We start from the raw sequence: 20,873 nt of genomic DNA on the forward strand, positions 1-20,873 counted from the left end.
AACTATTACAAACAGTGCTTCAATGAACAAGATCAGAGTGTACTATGAAACTCTAAGAAAGAACGTAGTTCGCAGAGTTTTCCCAAATAGATTTGGCTTCAGAACTCTTTTCAAGAAATGATCTCAGCATTAATGCTTAATGGCACACACTATAAGAAATTATCTAAAGCAACATTTCCCAAAGTCCCCTATGAACTAATTCCTCTATAATCCTAGAATGATAGAACAAAACTCTCTTGACCTATGAAACCTAAAAAGTAAACTGACTGACACCAAATTCTTCAACATACATACACCAAAGCAGCCAGTTTAAACATAAGAGTAAGGGTCTACTCCCCTTCCAGGATGGGTGTTTCATTCAACTTTGAATGTATATTTACATTGCCTACCATGCTTCAATTCTGTAACCATCCCCCAAATGAATGTTGGTCCTCAGAACAGATCTAAGGAGAAAAAAAAAAAGAAGAAATAAGCAAAGCACTTCAACGATATATTCTCTATTGCTACAAAACTATTTTTGGCCAGTGCAGTCCTAAAAGTCAGAGCAGTGTACAATTACAAGAACCAAAGGATCATGACACCCCTGGCACACCTAACAGTAACTGATGAGACTGCTGCAGAAAAGAACTAGGAGTTAGAAATATATTAATAATGGAACTCAAACTGTATAGCTGTGAAGCAAAAAACACTTAACATCCAGCAAGCCAGCTCAAGCTTCACTTCCATACACTCTGTGAAAGCATTTTATTACACTCTAAAGAGTTACACAAATATACGTTTTATTATTTATTTCACAGGCCTCCCATGAAGACCCGTATTTTGTTAAGTCTTGATTTTGCTGACCTGGAATAGCAAAACCATTTAGCATCATAATCTTCCCATCTTGGAAAATTTACATACCATATTTGACAGTGGAATTATCTCCACATATTCCTTGCACCTAAAAAAGGACACACTGGTTTCTTCATAGAACATAATCATCTGGAGTATTAATCCAAAATAACGTCTAGATAACAAGTCTATGTATTTTCTTCTTACTTGCAATTTCCTCTAATCAATTATTTCCGAAGAAAACAAGATAATTACATGGATCACTGTTCCATTAAGTTCAATATCTTGCCATTGAATTATTCAGATTTTTAAAATCTAGTTGGAATGGGGTACAGGGCAATCAACTTAAACATGGATGTAACTCAAAAGCATAATGATTTCAGACTGTTAGTGGTAGAAGGGTATGATCTTTTAAAAGACAGTATCCTTTTTTTACTTCAGGGCCACATCTCCTCTCTGTGTAAGAGCTGTATGGTGAAGATGATAGGATGCCATAGAATTTGGTAAATAAACCAATCTACCCTTCATCTATACTCCACAGTTAAATTTAGAAAGTACTTACATCTTTGCCAAACCTTCATTCCAGACTGACAAATCCCAGTCTTTTCAGTCTATTCTCATGTGAAAACCACACCACTTCTTTAACTAATTTAACTGCCTGTCACTGACTTTGGTCTAGTTCCATTATGCTTTTTTCTTAATGCATAGTGATGAGAACTCTGCTCGTGTTTTCTGTTAAAGGGGAACAGGTTTTCTGTTCTGCTTCACATATGCTCTCTGGTGATACCCAGGATTTCTGGGAATAGAAGGTTAAAAAGGGGCCACGCTGGAGGGAGAGATGATGTAAGCTGATAGATACAATCTAGAATGTCTACAAGACTCCCTTCTAGGATGTTATTAAGTGAGAGCTAAGAGGCCCATCTCCAAATTGTACCCTGGGTATATATTTTTTAAACCAACTCCACTGAAGCTTTTCTGTCATGCTTCTACTCACTCCCTTTGCATGTGCGACTCGAATGTTCCAATCTCAGAAGAAATTTTGTCTTCTGACTATTTAAGGCTCTCTGGTTTTCCTTTTTCCAGATTATTTCTAAAAATATTGAGTAAAACTACTCTAGTATTAAGCCCTTATAAACTCTATCCTTAATATTTCTGGATCTCGTTTTCCTACATTATGTCCCTAAACCTGTAATAACTTAGCTGTTTAAATCAGCAAAGAAAGAGATCCTTGTTGTATTCCTCTGGGTCCTCCCTTCCCACCTATTTGCTGTCTTCCTCAAAGAGTGCTGGCAGACTGCTGAGACATGAAGACTACTTACAGATCTCTCGTTACATCTCTCCCCAAGTATGATCTTCCATTATGGCTCTACCTTTTATAACTGCAGCCATGGGCAGGTTCCTAGGTTTCTGTGTGTCTCAACTTCCTCACTTGTAAGAGAGGATAGTAATCATTCACCAGACAAGGGTGATATAAGGATTAAATGAGGTAATACATTTAAAGTGCTTAGTACAATGCCCAGCAGAGAGCACTTGATAAATGTTGATTATTGTTATTATTCCCAAATCAGACTCTACAAAGAACTTTTACAAACCTAATCTTATTTGATACTGAAACAAGTCCAGAAGAGATACTTTAATTATCCACACTTTACTGCGGGGAAGAAAACAATCAGGCTTTAGAGAGATTAGCAACTTGCCCCAAGTCGAAACGCTAGCTAAGAGGCAAAGATAGATTCCAAACGTAGGTCCTTGGATTCCCGTATGCTTTCCATTCCATCACATTGCTTCTCCCAAACCACCTCTCTTTCCTCCATTAGAAGTTATTCCTTCTATTGTTTGTCAGAAATGAAAGAGAAAACTAGAAGTTTCCACGGTCACTCCTGCTGCAGTTCTTATCAAGTAGGAGTTATGGTAGCAATGCGAGAATCCTATGATAAAATGGTTATATTTTTCCATAAATAAAAATAGCATTAGTGTTTTACTGCTTATAAAAGCAATATGCTCAGTGAAAAAAACTTCAGTCAATATAGGAAGATATAAATACTTTAAAAATCAACAAAGCTGTGGTGAAACCTTTGCACACATATCTTCGGGCATTTACTCCGTTATATCCTTGGAATAAACTAGAAGCAAAATGGCTATGGAAAAAGGTCAATCATTTTCAAGTTCTCATATGTACTGCCAGATTGTCCTCTCTAAATATACCAATTTACACTCCTTCCGGCATCATCGAGTGTCCACACTATAGAACTCTCGCTCACACTCGGGGTTTCAATCTTCCTCATCTTTGCTAATCCATGATTAGTGAAATATGAGAGTCCATTTAAAAACTCATTCATTTTCATCAACACTTCCAAAATTTCACCTTTGAGAGCCTTAAAAGTTTTGGGTGGATGGGGTATCATGCTGGGTGGATACTAGGTAATAGCAGTGACTTACTAATATCGAGTTTGTCAGGCTTGACTAGAATCACTGAATGTTTCCATGACTTGCTCAAATCTCCCTGGACGTCTGTGAGATGACAAGGTATGATGACAGGACCATCCACTAGACTGAAGCAAAGCAGGTTCTGGCTTTGGCTTTGTTATTAACTAGTTGTGACACCAAGAAAATGTCCTTTAAGTTTCAGTGTTTTCATCTATGAAAATGGGATGATATCTGCCACTGCCAAAGTTAGATAATCCTTTCTCTAACAGGATGTATGAAAAAGCCCTCAAAAAGCATAAAGCACCATGCAAAAGCAAGAGATACATTTGGGTGTGTGAATCTCTCTTATACACCTGCTTAGTTAGCCTTTATCTGGCTCTTCAAGCTCAGCATGCTCATCCTCCACTTCTGAATGTACTTCTTATGTTCTGACTACTGTATGATTCTACTGATTTCAGCTACCTTTTTCTTTTCGATTCAGTGAAACGACACACTGTACTGCTTTTGGAATTCTTTGAATTATTTTTTGCCTCAGTTGCCTAACTTTTCATTTGCACCTGACCTTCTGTGTCTTTCCATTTTTCCTCCAGGAAAACACCATATCTTCCCTTTCTCCTACCAAGCTGTCTTTTCTTTAGCTCTTTTACTCCTGTAGAATTTTAAAAAACAGAGAGAAACAATAATCCCGCACTGGGTAGTACGCGTTCATTGTACTGAAGAAGATCTTGAAAGACAAAAATCACCCATAATTCCTCTTCCACACTTTCCTAAGCGTACATACATAAATATATTTCTTTTATTTTTACAATTTGAGATTCTGCTGTAAATACTATGTTGTATTCTCAACATACCATGAACTTGGTTGTATGTCAATAATCATACTCTTACATCGTTTTCAATGGTTGTACCAAATTTTACTCAACCAATTTCACAGGTTGTTTTTTTTACATTTAATCTTTAACCCATATACAATTTATTTGTCATATAGCACGAGGTATGGATCTAACGAAATTCAAATAGTTAACCAATTAACTGCCTTAACAATATATTCTGAAGAGTCCATTTTTCCACACTGATTTGAGATGTCACCTTTATCAAATACTAACATATGCTTGGTCTGGTTTTTACACTTTGTTTCACTGACTCATCTATTTCTGTGCAAATGTCATATATGATTTTAATTTAACAATATTGCCATCATTTTTCTATGTCACTTATCTAAAATAGTAGGTATTTTTAAGGTGTTAGGGAAATTTTTCCTCCCGAGCTTTAAAATAAGACTACTCATTTGTATTTTTTTCTGCAACGAGTAACACCAGTTTTATTCGTTTAGAATTACTGTGATAAGTTTTGTAGAACAGAAAATTTAATGGAGATGGCAGCTGCACAGACTGAGACTCCCTGTACCAGTTTACTACCCAGAATGTAGCTTTATTTGTTCTAACTCTCATTATATAGAAGTAAAAATTTGCTTTACCTAAAAATATTACTTCCATAATTCATTCCAATGAAATACTAACAAAAATATGTGGATAACTGAAACTACTAATACTAGAGCAATTTTGCTGTTTATTGTTGAGACAGCGTTTAATCAAATTTTTAATTCAAAAAGTAAAATTTAAGTTTACTTCAGCTATTTTAATACACGTAAATACGTTATATACTTTAAAGATAGATTATGTTGTCTAGATTAATATTGCAGCTATACCAGAAGATGTTTTTCTGTGCAGAAAAAGAACTTTTCATGATATTCTACTTCTTGAATGCTGGTCAACGTTTATACACATGCCTTTCTTCTATACTCTCCCTGTGAGCCTAAACAATTGTATAATTAATCCCTAGTAAAGCTCAATTCCCTTCCCTAACCACTTTCTCTTTTGTTTCTTTTTCTTTTCAAAGAACTGATGCTATAAAATATTTCCCCATTTACCGTACCATTTCCTCACAAAGTCTCAAATTTTAAGGGAAGCTATATTTAATCATAACTATCCTGCCTCCCATATTTACCAGCAAGTGCTTTGGAACCAGACTGCTTGGGTTTGGTTCTCGATTTCACCACTTACTAGCTGTGTGAGTCTGGGCACATGGCTAATTTCTCTGAGCCTCAATTTTCTCATTTGTAAATTAAAAATAATAGCAACTATTTGGAAGAACTGTTTTAGGGATTACAAATACTTCAGATAAAGCACAGTCTCTGGCATACGGTAAACATTGAAAAAATGTTAGCTGTTATTATTTATATTAAACTAGCTTCAAGCTTACAAAAATCATATTCAAAAACCTTATTTTTTTTAAATGTATACTTTTTTCTCCTTTCTTGCATTAATACGTAGCCATCACATCATCCCTCATCTCAACTCCAATACCAACAAACCTCTATTTATATTACTGGGTATCTGTATTTTTATAGAGAATAAGTACTGGATTCTGAATATATCAATTTGCAGAGTTAACAAAACTCAATTATGATGCCACTGTTTAACTCTTAATTCCAAACATTTACTAGTAAACATGTTATTTCTGTAAACCAAACCTGTAGTTTTAGACCTAAAAATTATACAGCTTTCTAATGGATCTTTTGTACCGACTAAGCATCTTTATCAGCTAGGTTTCTTTTTTAATCTCTCAAAACTGTAGGGAAGTTTCTGGTAATCTCTTCAGATTATCAACAAATTAGTCAACATATATAGACAGTATACATTTACCAAACATCTAGTGTGGGAGGCACATCGCCTGTGTGCCAGCACTGAGGCACACAAAGGATTGAGCAACACTTTCAAGGGTTGGTCCTAAGCTCCCATGCTGGTTAGGTGGGGATATATGAAAAAGATAAGTAAATGCAAGCAATAAATTCACAATATGTGGTTCTAACCAGTGTTTTCAGATTCTCAGGCCTATCCTCGGAGAGTCGTCTCCATAGGCTTACAGTGGGGCTGGGAATTTGTAATTTAAAAAAAGTTAATTTCTCAGGCAGCTCTCACATGCACTCAAGTTTGGGGATCATAAGATAAACATAAAAGTTATAAAAACTCATGTGAGAAAATCACCTCTAGCTAGTGTGGCTGGGAAAAAGAAGTCTTCATATGAGACAAAATCTGAGTTGTGCTCTCAAGTAAATATAAGAATTTCTCCCTAACTTTTTATTTGGAAACTTTTCAAATCTACAGGAACACTGAAAAATCATTACAATCAGTACACTTACATTCCCCTCAGGTTTACCAATGGTCATCCTGCCTCATTTGTGTGTGTGCTCATGCTCTCTCCCCGACACCACATTTTCCCCAATCACTTGAAAGTTACAGATATCACAACACTTCATCCCTAATACTTCAGCACGCATATTCTAAGAATTAGAACATTCTCCTACAAAACACAACAGTACTGTTTTCACATCTAAGAAAATGAACAATTATATATCATCAATATATAATCCATAATCAAATTTACTCGATTGGCCTCTTATTTTCTTTTATAGCCTTTTTTCAATCAAGGTGCATTCCTTGCATTTATTGTTCTGAAGTTTTCCATCTTGCATATTTTTCACCCCCATTTTTTGGGGTAGTTTTGTTTTTCATGAAATTGACATTTAAAAACAGTCTAGGTCAGTTCCAACATTCTGGATTTGTCTGACTGTTTCTATGTGATCAGACAAGTAAATTTTATTTATTTATTTATTTTTTACAAGAATACTACATAGGGCCGGCCCCGTGGCTTAGTGGTTAAGTGTGCGCGCTCCGCTACTGGCGGCCCGGGTTCGGATCCCGGGCGCGCACCGACGCACGGCTTCTCCAGGCATGCTAAGGCTGCGTCCTACATACAGCAACTAGAAGGATGTGCAACTATGACACACAACTGTCTACTGGGGCTTTGGGGCGGGAGAAAGGAGGAGGACTGGCAATAGATGTTAGCTCAGAGCCAGCCTTCCTCAGCAAAAAGAGGAGGATTAGCACGGATGTTAGCTCAGGGCTGATCTTCCTCACAAAAAAAAAAAAAAAAAGAATACTACATAGACGGCAGCTGTGTCCTTCAACTGCCATCACATCAGAGGCACATAATGCCAGGTTCCCCCATGACAGGAGATAAGTTTGATCACTTGGTTAAAGCAGTGACTACAGGTCTCCCCACTGTAAAGAGAGATCTAACACCCTATCGCCCAATAACCTTTCACCCAGTGGTTTTAGCATCTATTGATTCTTACCTGAATCAATTACTACATTTGGGGCTACAAAATGATGGCTTTCTAATTCTATCATTCCTTTGATATTTATTGCCTAGCATTCTTCCATGTAGTAGAACTATTTCTTCACTCTCCCCTTATCTTTCTTTTTAAGCATCATCATGAACTCAAAGATTTGTTTTAATCTAGTGTACTATAATAATCTATTACCATCAACTTTTTTTCAAATTGTGCCCAATTTTTGGTTCAAATTGCCCCAAATATGGCTAGTGGGGTTCCCTTCAAGCCAACCAACATCTGTGTCATTTTTACACAATTCTATTGGCTTTTGAGGCTACTTCCTGGCACAAGATTTCTCCAAGCTCCCCTTTACCATCTCTGCCCCAGACCTGGAATCAGCCATTTCTCCCTGGAGCCCCTGTTCCTTTTAGTGGGCAATGGCATTTGTAAGTCATCATGTAAATACTGCGTGTCCTTGTAGCTACTGGGTGCCCATTTGCTTCTAGGCCATTTCAGCAGACAAAGTTGGGGATTTTTTTTTCAAGCAACTATGAGTTTATATTGATAGTTGAATTGAGTTTTCAACTCAAATTCAATGCTGTAGTTTGTATTAGTATATCTTTTCCCTCACTTTGAAAATCTCAGTTCAAAAACTAGTTTCAAAATTGTAACATCAATATTATTACTAACAATAAACCTACTAAGTTCAAGTGTCTTTTGGGGGGCAGTTCTTTTTGTGCTTAAAGTTCATCCCACTAGGGACGTACAGTCAGTGTGCTATGTTCAAGTTCTTTTATTTTTTTCTCTGTATGTCCTGTAAGTTAGGTTCATTTGTTTCTCTTTATACTCAATTATAGCATATTTTTCATTATTTTTAAATTTATTTTTTGAATATGTAAAACACTTACAAAGTGTTATAAAAAAGGAATGCTCAGAGAAATGTGTCTCCCCTCCCTCTCCCTCCAATTTTTTGCCCATATATTCCATACAGACACCAGTTTTGTTAATTTCTGGTTATCCTTCATGTTTCTCTTTGCAGAAATAAGCATAGTATGTGTGTGTATACATATAAATTCTTAATTCCTCTTTTTTCTTATACAAAAGATGGAATACTGTACCCAGTCTTGTACTTGGCTATTTTTACTTAACAATATATCCTGGAAATCCTCCATAGGAGTGATTAGACATCTTCTCCATTTGTTTTAATGGCTGTTTAATACTCCATTCTGTAGATGTTACTAGGTAGTACTCTGGTAGAGCAAAGAGGAAAGGGCACTCTAGACAGGGTGAATGGCATGTAACAGGCAGGAATGAAAGGGGTCGGGGGGAGACCAATAAGGCTAGAGTGAATGATTAATGCAAAAGGGTGGGAGAAATGAGGGTCACCATCATATCATACAACTCCAGGGAACCCCTGACAGATAAACGCACGATGACAGTAGTGACAAGATTCTAACTGTTTGGATGTATTGTCCTGTCTCCTCTACTTGATATCCCTAACTTACTGCCCTTAGTACCTTTTTGTCAAGAAGACTTATGCTCAAGAACAGTCTTAGTGCACAGAAAAGACTATATTACAGTTATTTCAATTTAAATTAAGACTTAAGACCTTACGTTCAATGTATAACTGCCTAAAGGCCCTTCAACAGTTTACTTTTCTTTTATAACTTTATCAAATTACCTAATTTTAAAAAATTATCATACTATAAACAAAAAGATTTAAAGAACAATATAATAAAAACTCTTGTATTCACTACCCAGTTTAAAACATAAAACATGACAATATAGTTGAATCCCTAATAACCACTATCCTGTTTGGTACTTCTATCAAAAATTTTGAATTTTACTTATAATCTTTTTTTTTTTTAATTTATTTTCCCCCCAAAGCCCCAGTAGATAGTTGTATGTCACAGCTGCACATCCCTCTAGTTGCTGTATGTGGGACGCGGCCTCAGCATGGCCGGAGAAGCGGTGTGTCGGTGTGCGCCCGGGATCCGAACCCTGGCCGCCAGCAGCGGAGCGGGCGCACTTAACCGCTAAGCCACGGGGCCGGCCCACTTATAATCTTAATATATTCTCTTTTCTTGTTTTAGCACTTCAATCCTACCAAGCAAATCTTCAAGTGATCAAAAAACTCTAGTAAATCCTAAAAAATTAAACTTAGGAATCTAGTATATCTCAAGTTCTTAAATATTGCAATAATCTTTTCAAACTTAGCAAACTTTTCTTACATCCTTAAACTAATAATCAAACCTAAACCCAATTACTGAAGAACACATTTTACATTAGAATCACAAATTAATCAGCTGAGATTCTTCAATATGTCAAATTACCACAAACATTACATTTTAAGTCCAGACGGGCTTAAATGCTATTGATTTAATACATATCATGCACTACATATTGTTCTAAGTACTTTATAAATGTTATTTAATACTCAAAAAACCTCATGAAGTAGGTGCCATTATTACCCCCATTTTATGGCTACTGAGGAAGAAAGAGGTTAAGGAAAGTTCCCACAGTCACAAGGCTAATAAATAGTGGAGCCAGGCTTCAAACCCAGACTTCCAGCTTCAGAGTCTATACTGTTACCATCTGTGCATGTTACCTTTATGCTGTTACCTCTCCTTCTAGGTCTGATTTACTTCATGATTTCTATGTAAGTTTCACAGGTTTGGACCTGATTCCAAGCCCAAGATCTGGGGCCACGACATATGACCTTTCTGTGCTGATAATGGGCACACTGACACCAGTTTTCTGTTTAAAAGTTGCTATGAGAGGACCTCTAAATCAATTACCTCCAGATGGGGGTTAATTTTACAATCTGAGTTCCCTGAATTCAAATTAAGATCTTACTGAATTCTACTGTAACTTTCAACTTTACTACCTAAAAATTGGGTAGATGAAATTCTATTAATTTTCACACAGGGTGCTTCTATCTTTTGATTGGATTCAACTACTTACGGTCACTCTAATGACACCATTAAACTAAGAACAATCCGAGGCACATAATAGACCAGGCAAAGCTCATCTCCTATGAAAAAGTCAGTCAACATATGTTAGAATCTCCAGGGTGATGGACCCTCTTCAAGCAGGACACTCTTCTGACTGCTATTACCTAAAATTCTGACTGCTATTACCTAAAACTCTCTGAAGGAAGAGATACACAAGCTGTTAAAAATTACTTAATGGCAAACTTCCAGGAAGTATCCAAGGGATACACTATTAGCAATAATGTCTTACAAGGACAGTGCAAGGCAGTGTAATTAAAAAATAAAAAAAAGTATTAGTCAATACAGTAGGCCATTTTATAGGAAAGAGCTAAGTGTTTGTACGGCGAAAAAAGATCTGAAGGTCTTAGGGGACAGATCCATGGATTTAGTACGGTAGCAACAGAACTACCATGTCAAATTCAGGAGTCAATCCAAAATCACTGTGTCAGAAGATGGTTCAAGGGCCAGTACCAATTAGTGTCAAAAGTTTTCACTGACTATTAGCAAAAATGAGGACAATGCAGACAATGTCACACACACACACACACACACAAAATCATCTCAGTTCTAAGACACTTGACATTGACTAAGATATCATCAATCTAATATAGCTTTTTAGGAAAAAGAAGCACTGTGATATTAAATATATACCTGACTTTAAGATATATCCTGATTTCATAAATATTAAAATGTGAACTTACGAATTATGGTACATGGTAGTGTAATGCTTTCTTGGGAAGGACTGTCCTTTGTACCTAAATTATATCTTTAACTCCCTTTTTGATATATTTTTTTTAAATTTTATTTACTTATTTTTTCCCCCAAAGCCCCAGTAGATAGTTGTATGTCATAGCTGCACATCCTTCTAGTTGCTGTATGTGGGATGTGGCCTCAGCATGGCCGGAGAAGCAGTGCGTCGGTGCGCAGCCAGAATCCGAACCCGGGCCGCCAACAGCGGAGCGCGTGCACTTAACCGCTAAGCCACGGGGCCAGCCCTCCCTTTTTGATATTAAATGTCTTTTCTTTTATGAAATAATGGTGACAGAAAATGATGGCCAGATATTTTTTTTAAATGTCCTAAAATGCTGCCAGCCTCATGACAGGCTCCCAACTTTCCCCTACAATTTTACCAATCATGAATCTCAAAAAATCTGGGATCTCAATCACCTTCCATCTAGGACTACAAAAACACTTCTACTAGTTCAGTCCAGTCTACCTAAAAATATTCATAAATAGAGAATCTATTGCTTAGCTCACTGTATTGTTGGACAGCAATCTTTGGGGAAAAAATTTTTTTTTTCTCAAATTGAGCTGAAGTCTGCCTTCCTCCCCACACCCACCATGACTTTTACACATTAGTTTCAGTCCTATCCCCTGGAATAACACATCCTTCAGAAAAGCTGGGTAAAACAGAAAAAACATCAAGCCAGCCCTGATGCCTAGTGGTTAAAGTTCAGTGTGCTCTGCTTCACGGGCCCAAGTGTGGTTCCTGGGCATGGAACCACACCACTTGTCTGTCAGTAGCCATGCTGTGGCCGTGGCTCACACAGAAGAACTAGAAGGACTTAAAACTAGAATATACAACTATGTACTGGGGCTTTGGGGAGGGAAAAAAATCCAAACAAACAGAAAAAACATCTGTCTGAAGGCATCGGACAACTAATAAAGTAGCCAAGGTGAATTCCTGGAGAGAAGGTGTGACGGTCAATTTTATATGTCAACTTGGCTAAACTACAGTCCTAGTTATTCAGTCAAACACTAATCCTGGTGTTACTATGAAGGTATTTGGCAGATGTGATTAAAGTCTGTAATCACTTTCCTTTAAGTAAGGAAGATTATTCTAGATCATCTGAGTGGGCCTGATCCAATCAACTGAAAGGCTTTAAGAGCAGAACTGAGGTTTCTCTGAGGAAGAAGAAATTCTACTGTGGACTGGAACTTCAACTCCTGCCCTTCCTGACAGCCTAGTCTAGACCCTACAGTTGTATAAGCCAACTCCCTGCAATAATATCTTAATATGTGTGTGTGTGAGTGTATATATATATAGATGATATATACTACATTATTCTGACATATATATATACACACACAGAACCATAATCAATAATTAAAACTTTTCCATAAAGAAAACTCCAGAACCAAATGGCTTTATTAACAAATTCTTCCACATCTTTAAGGAAGAAATTATGTCAATTTATATAAACTCTTCCAGAGAATACAAAAAGAGGGAACATTTCCCAATTCATTTTCTGAGGCCAGCATAACATTGACCCAAAACGTGACAAGGACATTACCAAAAAGCATTACACGCCACTCTTTCTCATGAACATAAGCACAAAAATCCTAAACAAATTATTAAAAAATCAAATCCAGATACATAAAAAAGTATAATACATTATGACAAAGGTTGGCTTTACATTCTAAAATCAATTAACACGGGCCGTCCCTGTGGCTTGGCGGTTAAGTGCACGCGCTCCGCTGCTGGCGGCCCGGGTTCAGATCCCGGGCGCGCACCGACGCACTGCTTCTCCAGCCATGCTGAGGCCGCATCCCACATGCAGCAACTAGAAGGATGTGCAGCTATGACATGCAACTATCTACTGGGGCTTCAGGGGGAAAAATAAATAAATAAAATCTTTAAAAAATAATAAAAAAATAAAATCAATTAACATAATTCACCACATTAAAAGACTAAAAAGAAATATGTTTTAGAATAATAACTAAAATAGCGTGAAATAGTATTGATATATTAGGTTTAAAATAGGCAGCTTGAAACAATAAGTATATTCATAGAAAAAAGACTGGAAATATTAATAATTATTCTCCTTTAACTGTAAATTCATCATATGATTTTTTTGTGTTTTACTGAATATTCCATAGTCTCTAAAGTGAATGTGTTATTACTTTTAAAATGAGAAAAAAGGAAAATGTATCTCTAAAAACAGAGAACTCTTCAAGAAAATGTGGGAATTTTTTTTAAAAAGCTTAGAACAGTTTAAGAGAAAATTTTAAAAGTTTAAAAAGAAAATGATTTATTACTACATAAGAGATGTTGACATTTTCCCATCTAGATTAAGGAAGAAACATGCTTACCAGACGAATAGGAATTTAGGTTAAATATATGAAATAGTTTCTCAAGCAGATTATTCAACAGGATGACAGGATAACCCCGATAGCTTTAAATCCAATGCAATGACTTAATGCACAGGCACGATGTGTTTCTTAGGGTATTCAACAGCAAGCACCTGTTCTAAATAACAGGTGGAAAGTAGGCTAGGTGGGCAGGCACAGGATAAAGGAAGCTGCTTGAGCCCCAGGGCATAGGGCATTCAACAATAAAAGCAACGGAGCATTCAGATTACCTGGCATATAATTCCCCAAACAGACTGTTACGAGCTAAATTGTGTTCCCCTCAAAATTCTTAAATTGAAGTCCTAATCCTAAATCCTCAGAATGGGACTGTTTGGAAATAGGCACTTTAAAGAGGTAATTAAGGTTAAATGAAGTCATTAGGGTGGGCCCTAATCCAATATGCCTGGTGTCCTTTTAAGAAGAGGAGATGAGAACACAGATAGACACAGAGGGAAGACCATGTGCAGACACAGGGAGGAGAAGGCAGCCATCTTCAAGTCAAGTAGAGAGGCCTCAGAAGAAACGAACCCTGCTGATACCTTGATCTCAGACTTCCAGCCTCCAGAATTGTGGGGAAATTTCTGTTTAAGCCACACAGTCTGTGGTACTTGTTAACAGCAGCCCTAGCAAACTAATACACAGATACAACTTCGAAAATTAAATTTTACTCTCTCCCACCGAAAAAAAGATTTAGGACAACACATAGGAGTCTTAACATGGTTTTATGGTATAGACTGTGATCTTCATATAGAGGTGTAAATCACTAGCTGTTTTATTCTAAAAAATTTAAATTTTCTTTTAATAATCTTCTCAACAATATAACTTTCTTCTATAAATTTAATAACTATTTTATATTTGTGTAGCATACACAATTCAAATTTCACTCATATTTGTTACTTCATCTGATCCTTACAACCTTCTCTATGAAACAAATAGGATTATAGTAAGAGAGACAACTAAAACCAAATCCTCTGGCCTGGGTCACAGATCTTTCCACTAGACTCCAGTGCTTTCCAAAATTTTAGTAAGGCTCCTCCTGTTTTACAAGAACAGAGAGAAAGTTTATTTTTTACCTATCATAAAGGCTTAATATTTCAACAGTGGAAAGGACAATCTGAATCTAAAGAAAATAGTATCTTGAAATAAATTAAATTATATTTTTAAAAACAATTAACAGCCAGCATTTCGTGAGAACTTACAATGTGTCAGGCACAGTTCTAAGCACTTTACATGAATTAACTCAATCCTGATAACGCTCTGAGATAGGTACGATTGCAATCTCTATTTCAGAGACATAGAAACTGAGGAGTACTTTATCCAAGCTAGTAAATGAAGGAGCTAGGATTTGAACCTAGGAAAGACTGGCTCCAAACCCCACATTCTTAACCTCTACCTGGTGAAGTATAATGAGGGCACTTTTGCGCATATATCTTAATGGCTCTGGAGTCAGGTGGATTTAAGCTTGAACACTGGGCCTGCCACTTACTAGGTGGATGACTTTGGGCAAGCTTAAGCTCTCTGTGTTAGATTCCTGGGATATAAAATGGAGATAATTAAATGGGACAATGGATATAAAAGCATTTAGTACAGTGTCTGGCACATCATAATGCCTACTAATTAAGCCCTTACTATTTCTAATCCTACTTTCATGAATATACTAGAATGATCCAACAATGTCTACTTTGGGGACTCCAAGCAAAAATATCACAAGATTCTCTTCTTTCATCCATTCTTTCCTTCCTGCTATTTCAGAAATGCATATACTATTCCAATAATCTCATTTCTCATAAGAATAAAAGAAATATACTGAATCACATTAGTAGTTAGATCAGTCTCATATTCTGTCCCCCACAGAGATACCTAATAACTTTGGTAAGAACAACAGTATACTTATGTGACAACTTCAAGATTCTAGACACTGCTCAAACATCTAACACTTAATAAAAATTCACCAATGTACTTAACCTTTATTGAATCTTTTTTTTTTTTTTTTAACATTGAGTCTATAACATCTCTTGGGATTACAAGATAACTATCTGTTTGCTCTTATTTGTCCTTTTACTACTTATTTCAAGCTTTGGAGTTCTTATTTTAGTACTCCCACTCTTCATGCTTTATATGGTTAAATCACATTCTCCTTCAATCTCTATTTTTCCAGATAATACTGCTTTGTAGTCATGTGGAAGTCTCTCCATTTTCTTCACCTACTTATAACAATTTGTGTGGACCTTTGCCATTTTTGAAGCATTTTTCTTGAGATGATTTAGTGAGAAGAACACTGGGCTAAGAGCCAAGAGTCCTCACTGTACCATCTCATCTCTCTGATTCTTTATCTGAAAGATGAGAGCACTGCACTAGATACATTTATAATAGGTTCCCTTCTATCTCTAAGCCTCACATTTCCATGACTCTGGGTCTTCCAACTAGAAATCATTCAGTATTCCAACAATTTCCCTCAACTTTTTACTCCAATTAGCCAAGGAGGGGCAGGAATGTTCAGATTTAGGGGCAGAGGAAAACACAATAATCAGGAAGTCCAGAGAGACAGAAGGAAAGACATGACGTTTTGTGGACCAATAGAAAAAAATCCATTAATAAGAGAAATCAGACACCAAAAAGATACCAAAGACAGAAAAAAAGTCAGAAACAGCCTAAGTCTAACCTCATCCCTACACATCTATTTGAAGGGGGACTAAGACATAGAAAACGCTTTTGGCAGCAGAGAAGGTTATCCAGCCCTCATTTCTGTCTCAAGGGAGCAGAGTGCAACTCTGCCGTCTTTGCAATGTCGTTGCTAAAATGGCCTACTACAGTGCTTTGCACAAAATAGGCATTCTTGGGGTATTTGATGACTGAATTAATATCCAGCTGAACTGAAAGCCCTCATAAATACTACTGCCACTGCTACATACCAGGAAATCCGAGAGCTCAAGGCCATGGGAATTACATGGCATTGGCTGCCCTGGTTCTAAAGGAAAGGAGACTCAGCTGGGAAGGGGGAGGTTTGGCCTAATGGCATTGCTTAAGCTCTGATGATACAGGAAGCAGTCCCCAGAAGGAAAAAGGACAGATTAATAGGCACAGGCTATCTCTGAACCACCAAGGCAGTATCAGAATATGTATGAGAGTCATTTCCTACTCCGGTGTCAGAGTCCAAGAAAGCACTATCTATTCTGAAGTTTCCTTCCTGAAAGTCAGAGCTTCTTGGCTTATGACTGGTTAGGGGGCAGGGGAGAGTAAATCAACAAAGGAATAAAGGGGTTGGGCAGTTCTAAAAATTCTCAGGCCAGCCCTTTGGTGGTGTTTCTCAAAGTATGGTCCTTGGATCACCAATAACAGACCAAGGGAGGGGCTGTTTGCTTAAAATGCAGACTCAGGGACCCATCACAGGTCTCTAGAATCAAATTTCTGGTAGTGGTACTGGCATTTTTAAGAAATAAATTTATGTTTGAGAATTACTGCCCCAGAATTTTCTGGCGGGGAGGGGGGGCGGGAGGGGAGTTGAGGGTTCTTTGACTCCGAATTCCTTATATTGGACTGATAACACCACAACACTTTGTTTTGGGGACCATTAAAAAAACCCTCAATTTCACAGATTAACAGCTGCAGCTAATTGTTGACAGCGAAGGGGGGCACAATTACAGGGCCTGGAGAAGGCATTTTCATAAACCGGTTAAACAGTGCCTCCCTCCACTGCCTTGTTTTATCCTGTTAGTTTGTTCACTGGTTTCTCGTTTAAAAATAAATCGGTTCAACCCAGGAATCTGCAGAAAGAATCACAAACTCCAAAACAGGAGACGTTTTTCGATAGTGCAGAACTCGGCTTGTAAACCTGAAGACACTGTCTGCTATAAAAAGTAAGGTTTTATTTAACAGAAAATGACGGGTTAAGGCTCTCCCCAGCTCTTTTGCGCTCACACAGAGCCACGGAGGAAAGCTAGTAATTTTGGGGTGGCCGAGAAGGAAGACTGAGGCAGGGGTGAAAAGAGCAGCCCAACGCACTCTCCGCTCCAGACAGTTTGGTAGGAAGTCCGACCAACTACAGAATTTTTTATGAATTCAAAATTGCCAGAAAAAACGCGTCTGCGAATGTTTTATCAATAAACACTCCAGGGTCCTCGCCCTTTCTCTCCTGGCGGGATAAACACACCAGAGGCCTGCAGGAAACGGGCAAGTTGTACTGGAGCTGTCCCACGACTGTGTTTACGACTGCCACATAAGGTGACCCCTCCCCGGTGAGCGCACTTCACCCTCAGCACCGAAACAGGCGCCGGAACCCGTGTGCCCTCGTCTTCCCTCGCGACAGCCGTTCACTCGGGGTCCGACCCCGCGGACGTCCGCCCAGCGGCGTCCCGCGCAGACGCCCCCCACAGACACAAAGGCGGGTTCCGTGGCGATGCCCGCCGCCACGCTCGCCCGCCGGGTCTCGGCGCCCCAACCGGCCCCGCGCCGCACTTACCTGCCGCGCTCTCGCGCTCCGCCCGAATCCGTCCGGGGGGCGCGCGCACTCCGCGCCGCCAGGAGCCGCCGCGGGGACCGGCAGTGCCGCAGCGGCGCGCACACCCACTCCCCCACCCCCCGGCCGGCCGGCGCGGCCACGCGGCTGAGTCACCCGGCGCTTCACGTTAAGAGTCCCTTCAGCGCGCGGGGCACGCCGGGAAGGCCGGGCTCCTGGCCCGCCGCCCGGGGCCGCACGCGGGTGGGTGTCCCCTTTCCTTCAAGACACGCCTCACCCGTCCGAAGGAGGACGCTCTCACTCCTGCGCAGCCTGGGGAGATTCGACTTCTGAGGTGCGGATACCCTCTTTCAATTCTTAAAAGTATAAAACGGAAAAGTTAGTATAAAACGGAAAAGTTAGTAGTTATCTGAATTGTCAAATAAGCTCGCACAGTCCCAGGACTGCTTATGCTTACAGGAAATTGTTGAGCTCCGATCTCTCCATACATTTGGAGGAAGGAAGTGGTAAGAATAATGGAGTTCCTTAAACGCGTTTTGCTCGGAAGCCCGTATCCTGCATCTGCATTGTGACCAAAAGAGGAAAAAACCACGTTTTTTCTTAAACCTTGAGTTTCGTGAAACTACGTGCTATAGCAAAGAAAGTTGAATTACACATTTTGTCAACCAGAAGCAAGTTATTGGAAAACTGGTTGTGTTACGAGTAAAATATTTCAACACTCAAAAAACGTCTGTGTGTGGTCCATGTCCTATAAAACAAATGCTGGAAAACGTAGAAGGAAAGAAATAGCATCAGTCCTTACCTTCATGATTTCTAGAGGATTTTGTACTTTTAAAAGTTATACTAATTAAATAAAAAGTTATAATGATAACACAAACGTCTAAAAATTGTTGAAAACCATATATGATGATAACATGATTTCTTAAATTCTGAGTCAACCTCTTTTTCATTACAAAAGAGTCTCTAAAAACTAATTTGGGCCTAAGGATTAGGATGAGTTGAAATGGAAGGAATATGAGAAAATAGTTTGACTCTCATTCCAATAGGTTACAAACACTTGCCAGATACTTGTATAGCAAAATTGCCTTATCAGGGTCAACAATTTTAATTTTAAAAACTGAAGCTATGAATTTTTTCATTATAATTTTATTTAAGAGGTCTAGAGGGGCATTCCCCATTTCTGCTTTTCCCTTCACTCACAATGATTGTAAAGCATCCAGTACTGTTTTTGAATCAGGATGGGTTAGTTATGATGCTGCACTCTCCAGGGCAGCTCAACTGGTGGGGTGACTCAGCATTCCCAGCGGCTTCCGTCTCTGGCTCTGCCAATCCAACGCTAGGTTCCACATCAGGGATGGCAGAAGAGCTAGCTTGGAGAAGCCTACAAGTGCTTTTCTTTGCCTCCTCCCGAAGTGAACCTTTCACTTCTGCTGACGTTTCACTGGCCTGAACTAGTCAATGACCCAACCTGAGTGACTCTTAAGAAGGCTGGGAGGTTGCCCAGGGAAAAAGAACATGAAAAAGATTTGCTGAACACATAGCATTGTCTCTGCCACAGTGTTCAACAGTAAAAATAAGTATAAACCAATTTGAATAAGTGTTATAGGATCCAAACTTTACTACCCAAGTAATGGAGGATTGTTCAAACTAATGCCTTTATTTCCGTTTTTATAAAGTACAACGTTATGCCCTTTGAGTCAAAAGACAAAAAAAAAAAAAAACAAAAAACCTTTCTGATGTTCCTGCAAGACAATTGTTGAAACAAATTCTTCCTTTCTGGAAAGGTTTCTCTGCAGGTTTATAATATGCAAAAATCTGGCTCAAAGATTGGAGAATCTAGCTGTTGTGTCTTTTAATAGTTAAGATTAAATGGGTTCCATTTTTATCTATAATTTCATATAATGAATAGCATATCAGACCTGGTACTTTTTACAGGTAGACATCAAGGAGACAGAGTATGAGAAATGCATATTCACAGAAAACACAAGTGTATGCTGATTTTTATCATTTTATTTTGAATTTAATGCTTCTCTAAAACCTGAATCTGTCAGATGTATTTATCTCTGAAGCTGAAACCCTATTTAATGTCAAGTTGGAATTTTCACTTGTCATGATGGCACATTCAAAAGGCAATACAGTTCATTTGATTTACTGTGTTATTTAAGCAATAGAGTTCATCTGATTTACTGTGTTATTTAAGTCTCTTTAAATATAACACCTACTACCAGTAGATATTACAAAGCACTTTCCCAATATTTTATATCAATTAAACTTCTCAACAACCCTGGGAGACAGATTTTATTACTCAGATTTACAAATGACGAAAGCAAGACATAAACAAGTAAAGTCTCTAAGGTCATTAAGCTACTGAGTGGTGCTGGTGGGCTGAGAACCCAGATCATCTGACTCCAAAGTTCTTGCTCAACATCCACTGAGCGTATGGTTCCTACTGAACTGCTTCCAAACTGCAAATAATTTAAGGTTGCCTCTGTCTTAGAATGAAAATATTTTTAAAGTGATAGGTATTATTAATTATCATATAAGAAAGTAATTATCCTTTCTACATACTATATCATATGTAGTAAATATAAAGACAAACCAAAAATTCCAAGATTTTTGAACTCTCAAAGTAATTACATTGCAAAAATTGTTTTTTAACTAAATATTTTAGGTTATATCATCTCTAGATCACTGCAGACACATCAAATGAGACTTTTTGAAAGAATAATGACTTTCATTTGGAAGTCCAAAATTATGCTCAAATATAGATGTAAATAATTACTTAATTTCCTACTTTCTACGGGGGGGCCAGAACCCTGCATGTTGACCCAAAATAGATTCACAAGAATTTTTTTTT

The 20,873-nt window shown here is 38.0% G+C and overlaps 1 protein-coding gene across 3 annotated transcripts in view; it reads right to left on the bottom strand.

Annotated features, from left to right (window-relative positions):
* Window positions 1-18,118, bottom strand: part of KCTD20 (potassium channel tetramerization domain containing 20) — a 35,116-nt gene extending 16,998 nt beyond the window's left edge. The window contains exons 1-2 of one of the 3 annotated variants that reach the window (XM_058554494.1): window positions 18,020-18,118; window positions 390-443 (exon numbers count right to left, since the gene is read on the bottom strand). In XM_058554494.1, the coding sequence (XP_058410477.1) occupies window positions 390-411 (22 nt within the window). In that variant the 5' untranslated portion in view covers window positions 412-443; window positions 18,020-18,118. Of the gene's footprint in view, window positions 1-389; window positions 444-18,019 lie in introns of those variants that run through there. The other 2 variants (XM_058554493.1, XM_058554492.1) reach the window with 2 other exon arrangements.
* Window positions 18,119-20,873: the final 2,755 nt, after the last annotated feature.

This window comes from Diceros bicornis, chromosome 14 (genome assembly GCF_020826845.1).
Source record: "Diceros bicornis minor isolate mBicDic1 chromosome 14, mDicBic1.mat.cur, whole genome shotgun sequence".
NCBI classification, from domain to species: Eukaryota; Metazoa; Chordata; class Mammalia; order Perissodactyla; family Rhinocerotidae; genus Diceros; species Diceros bicornis.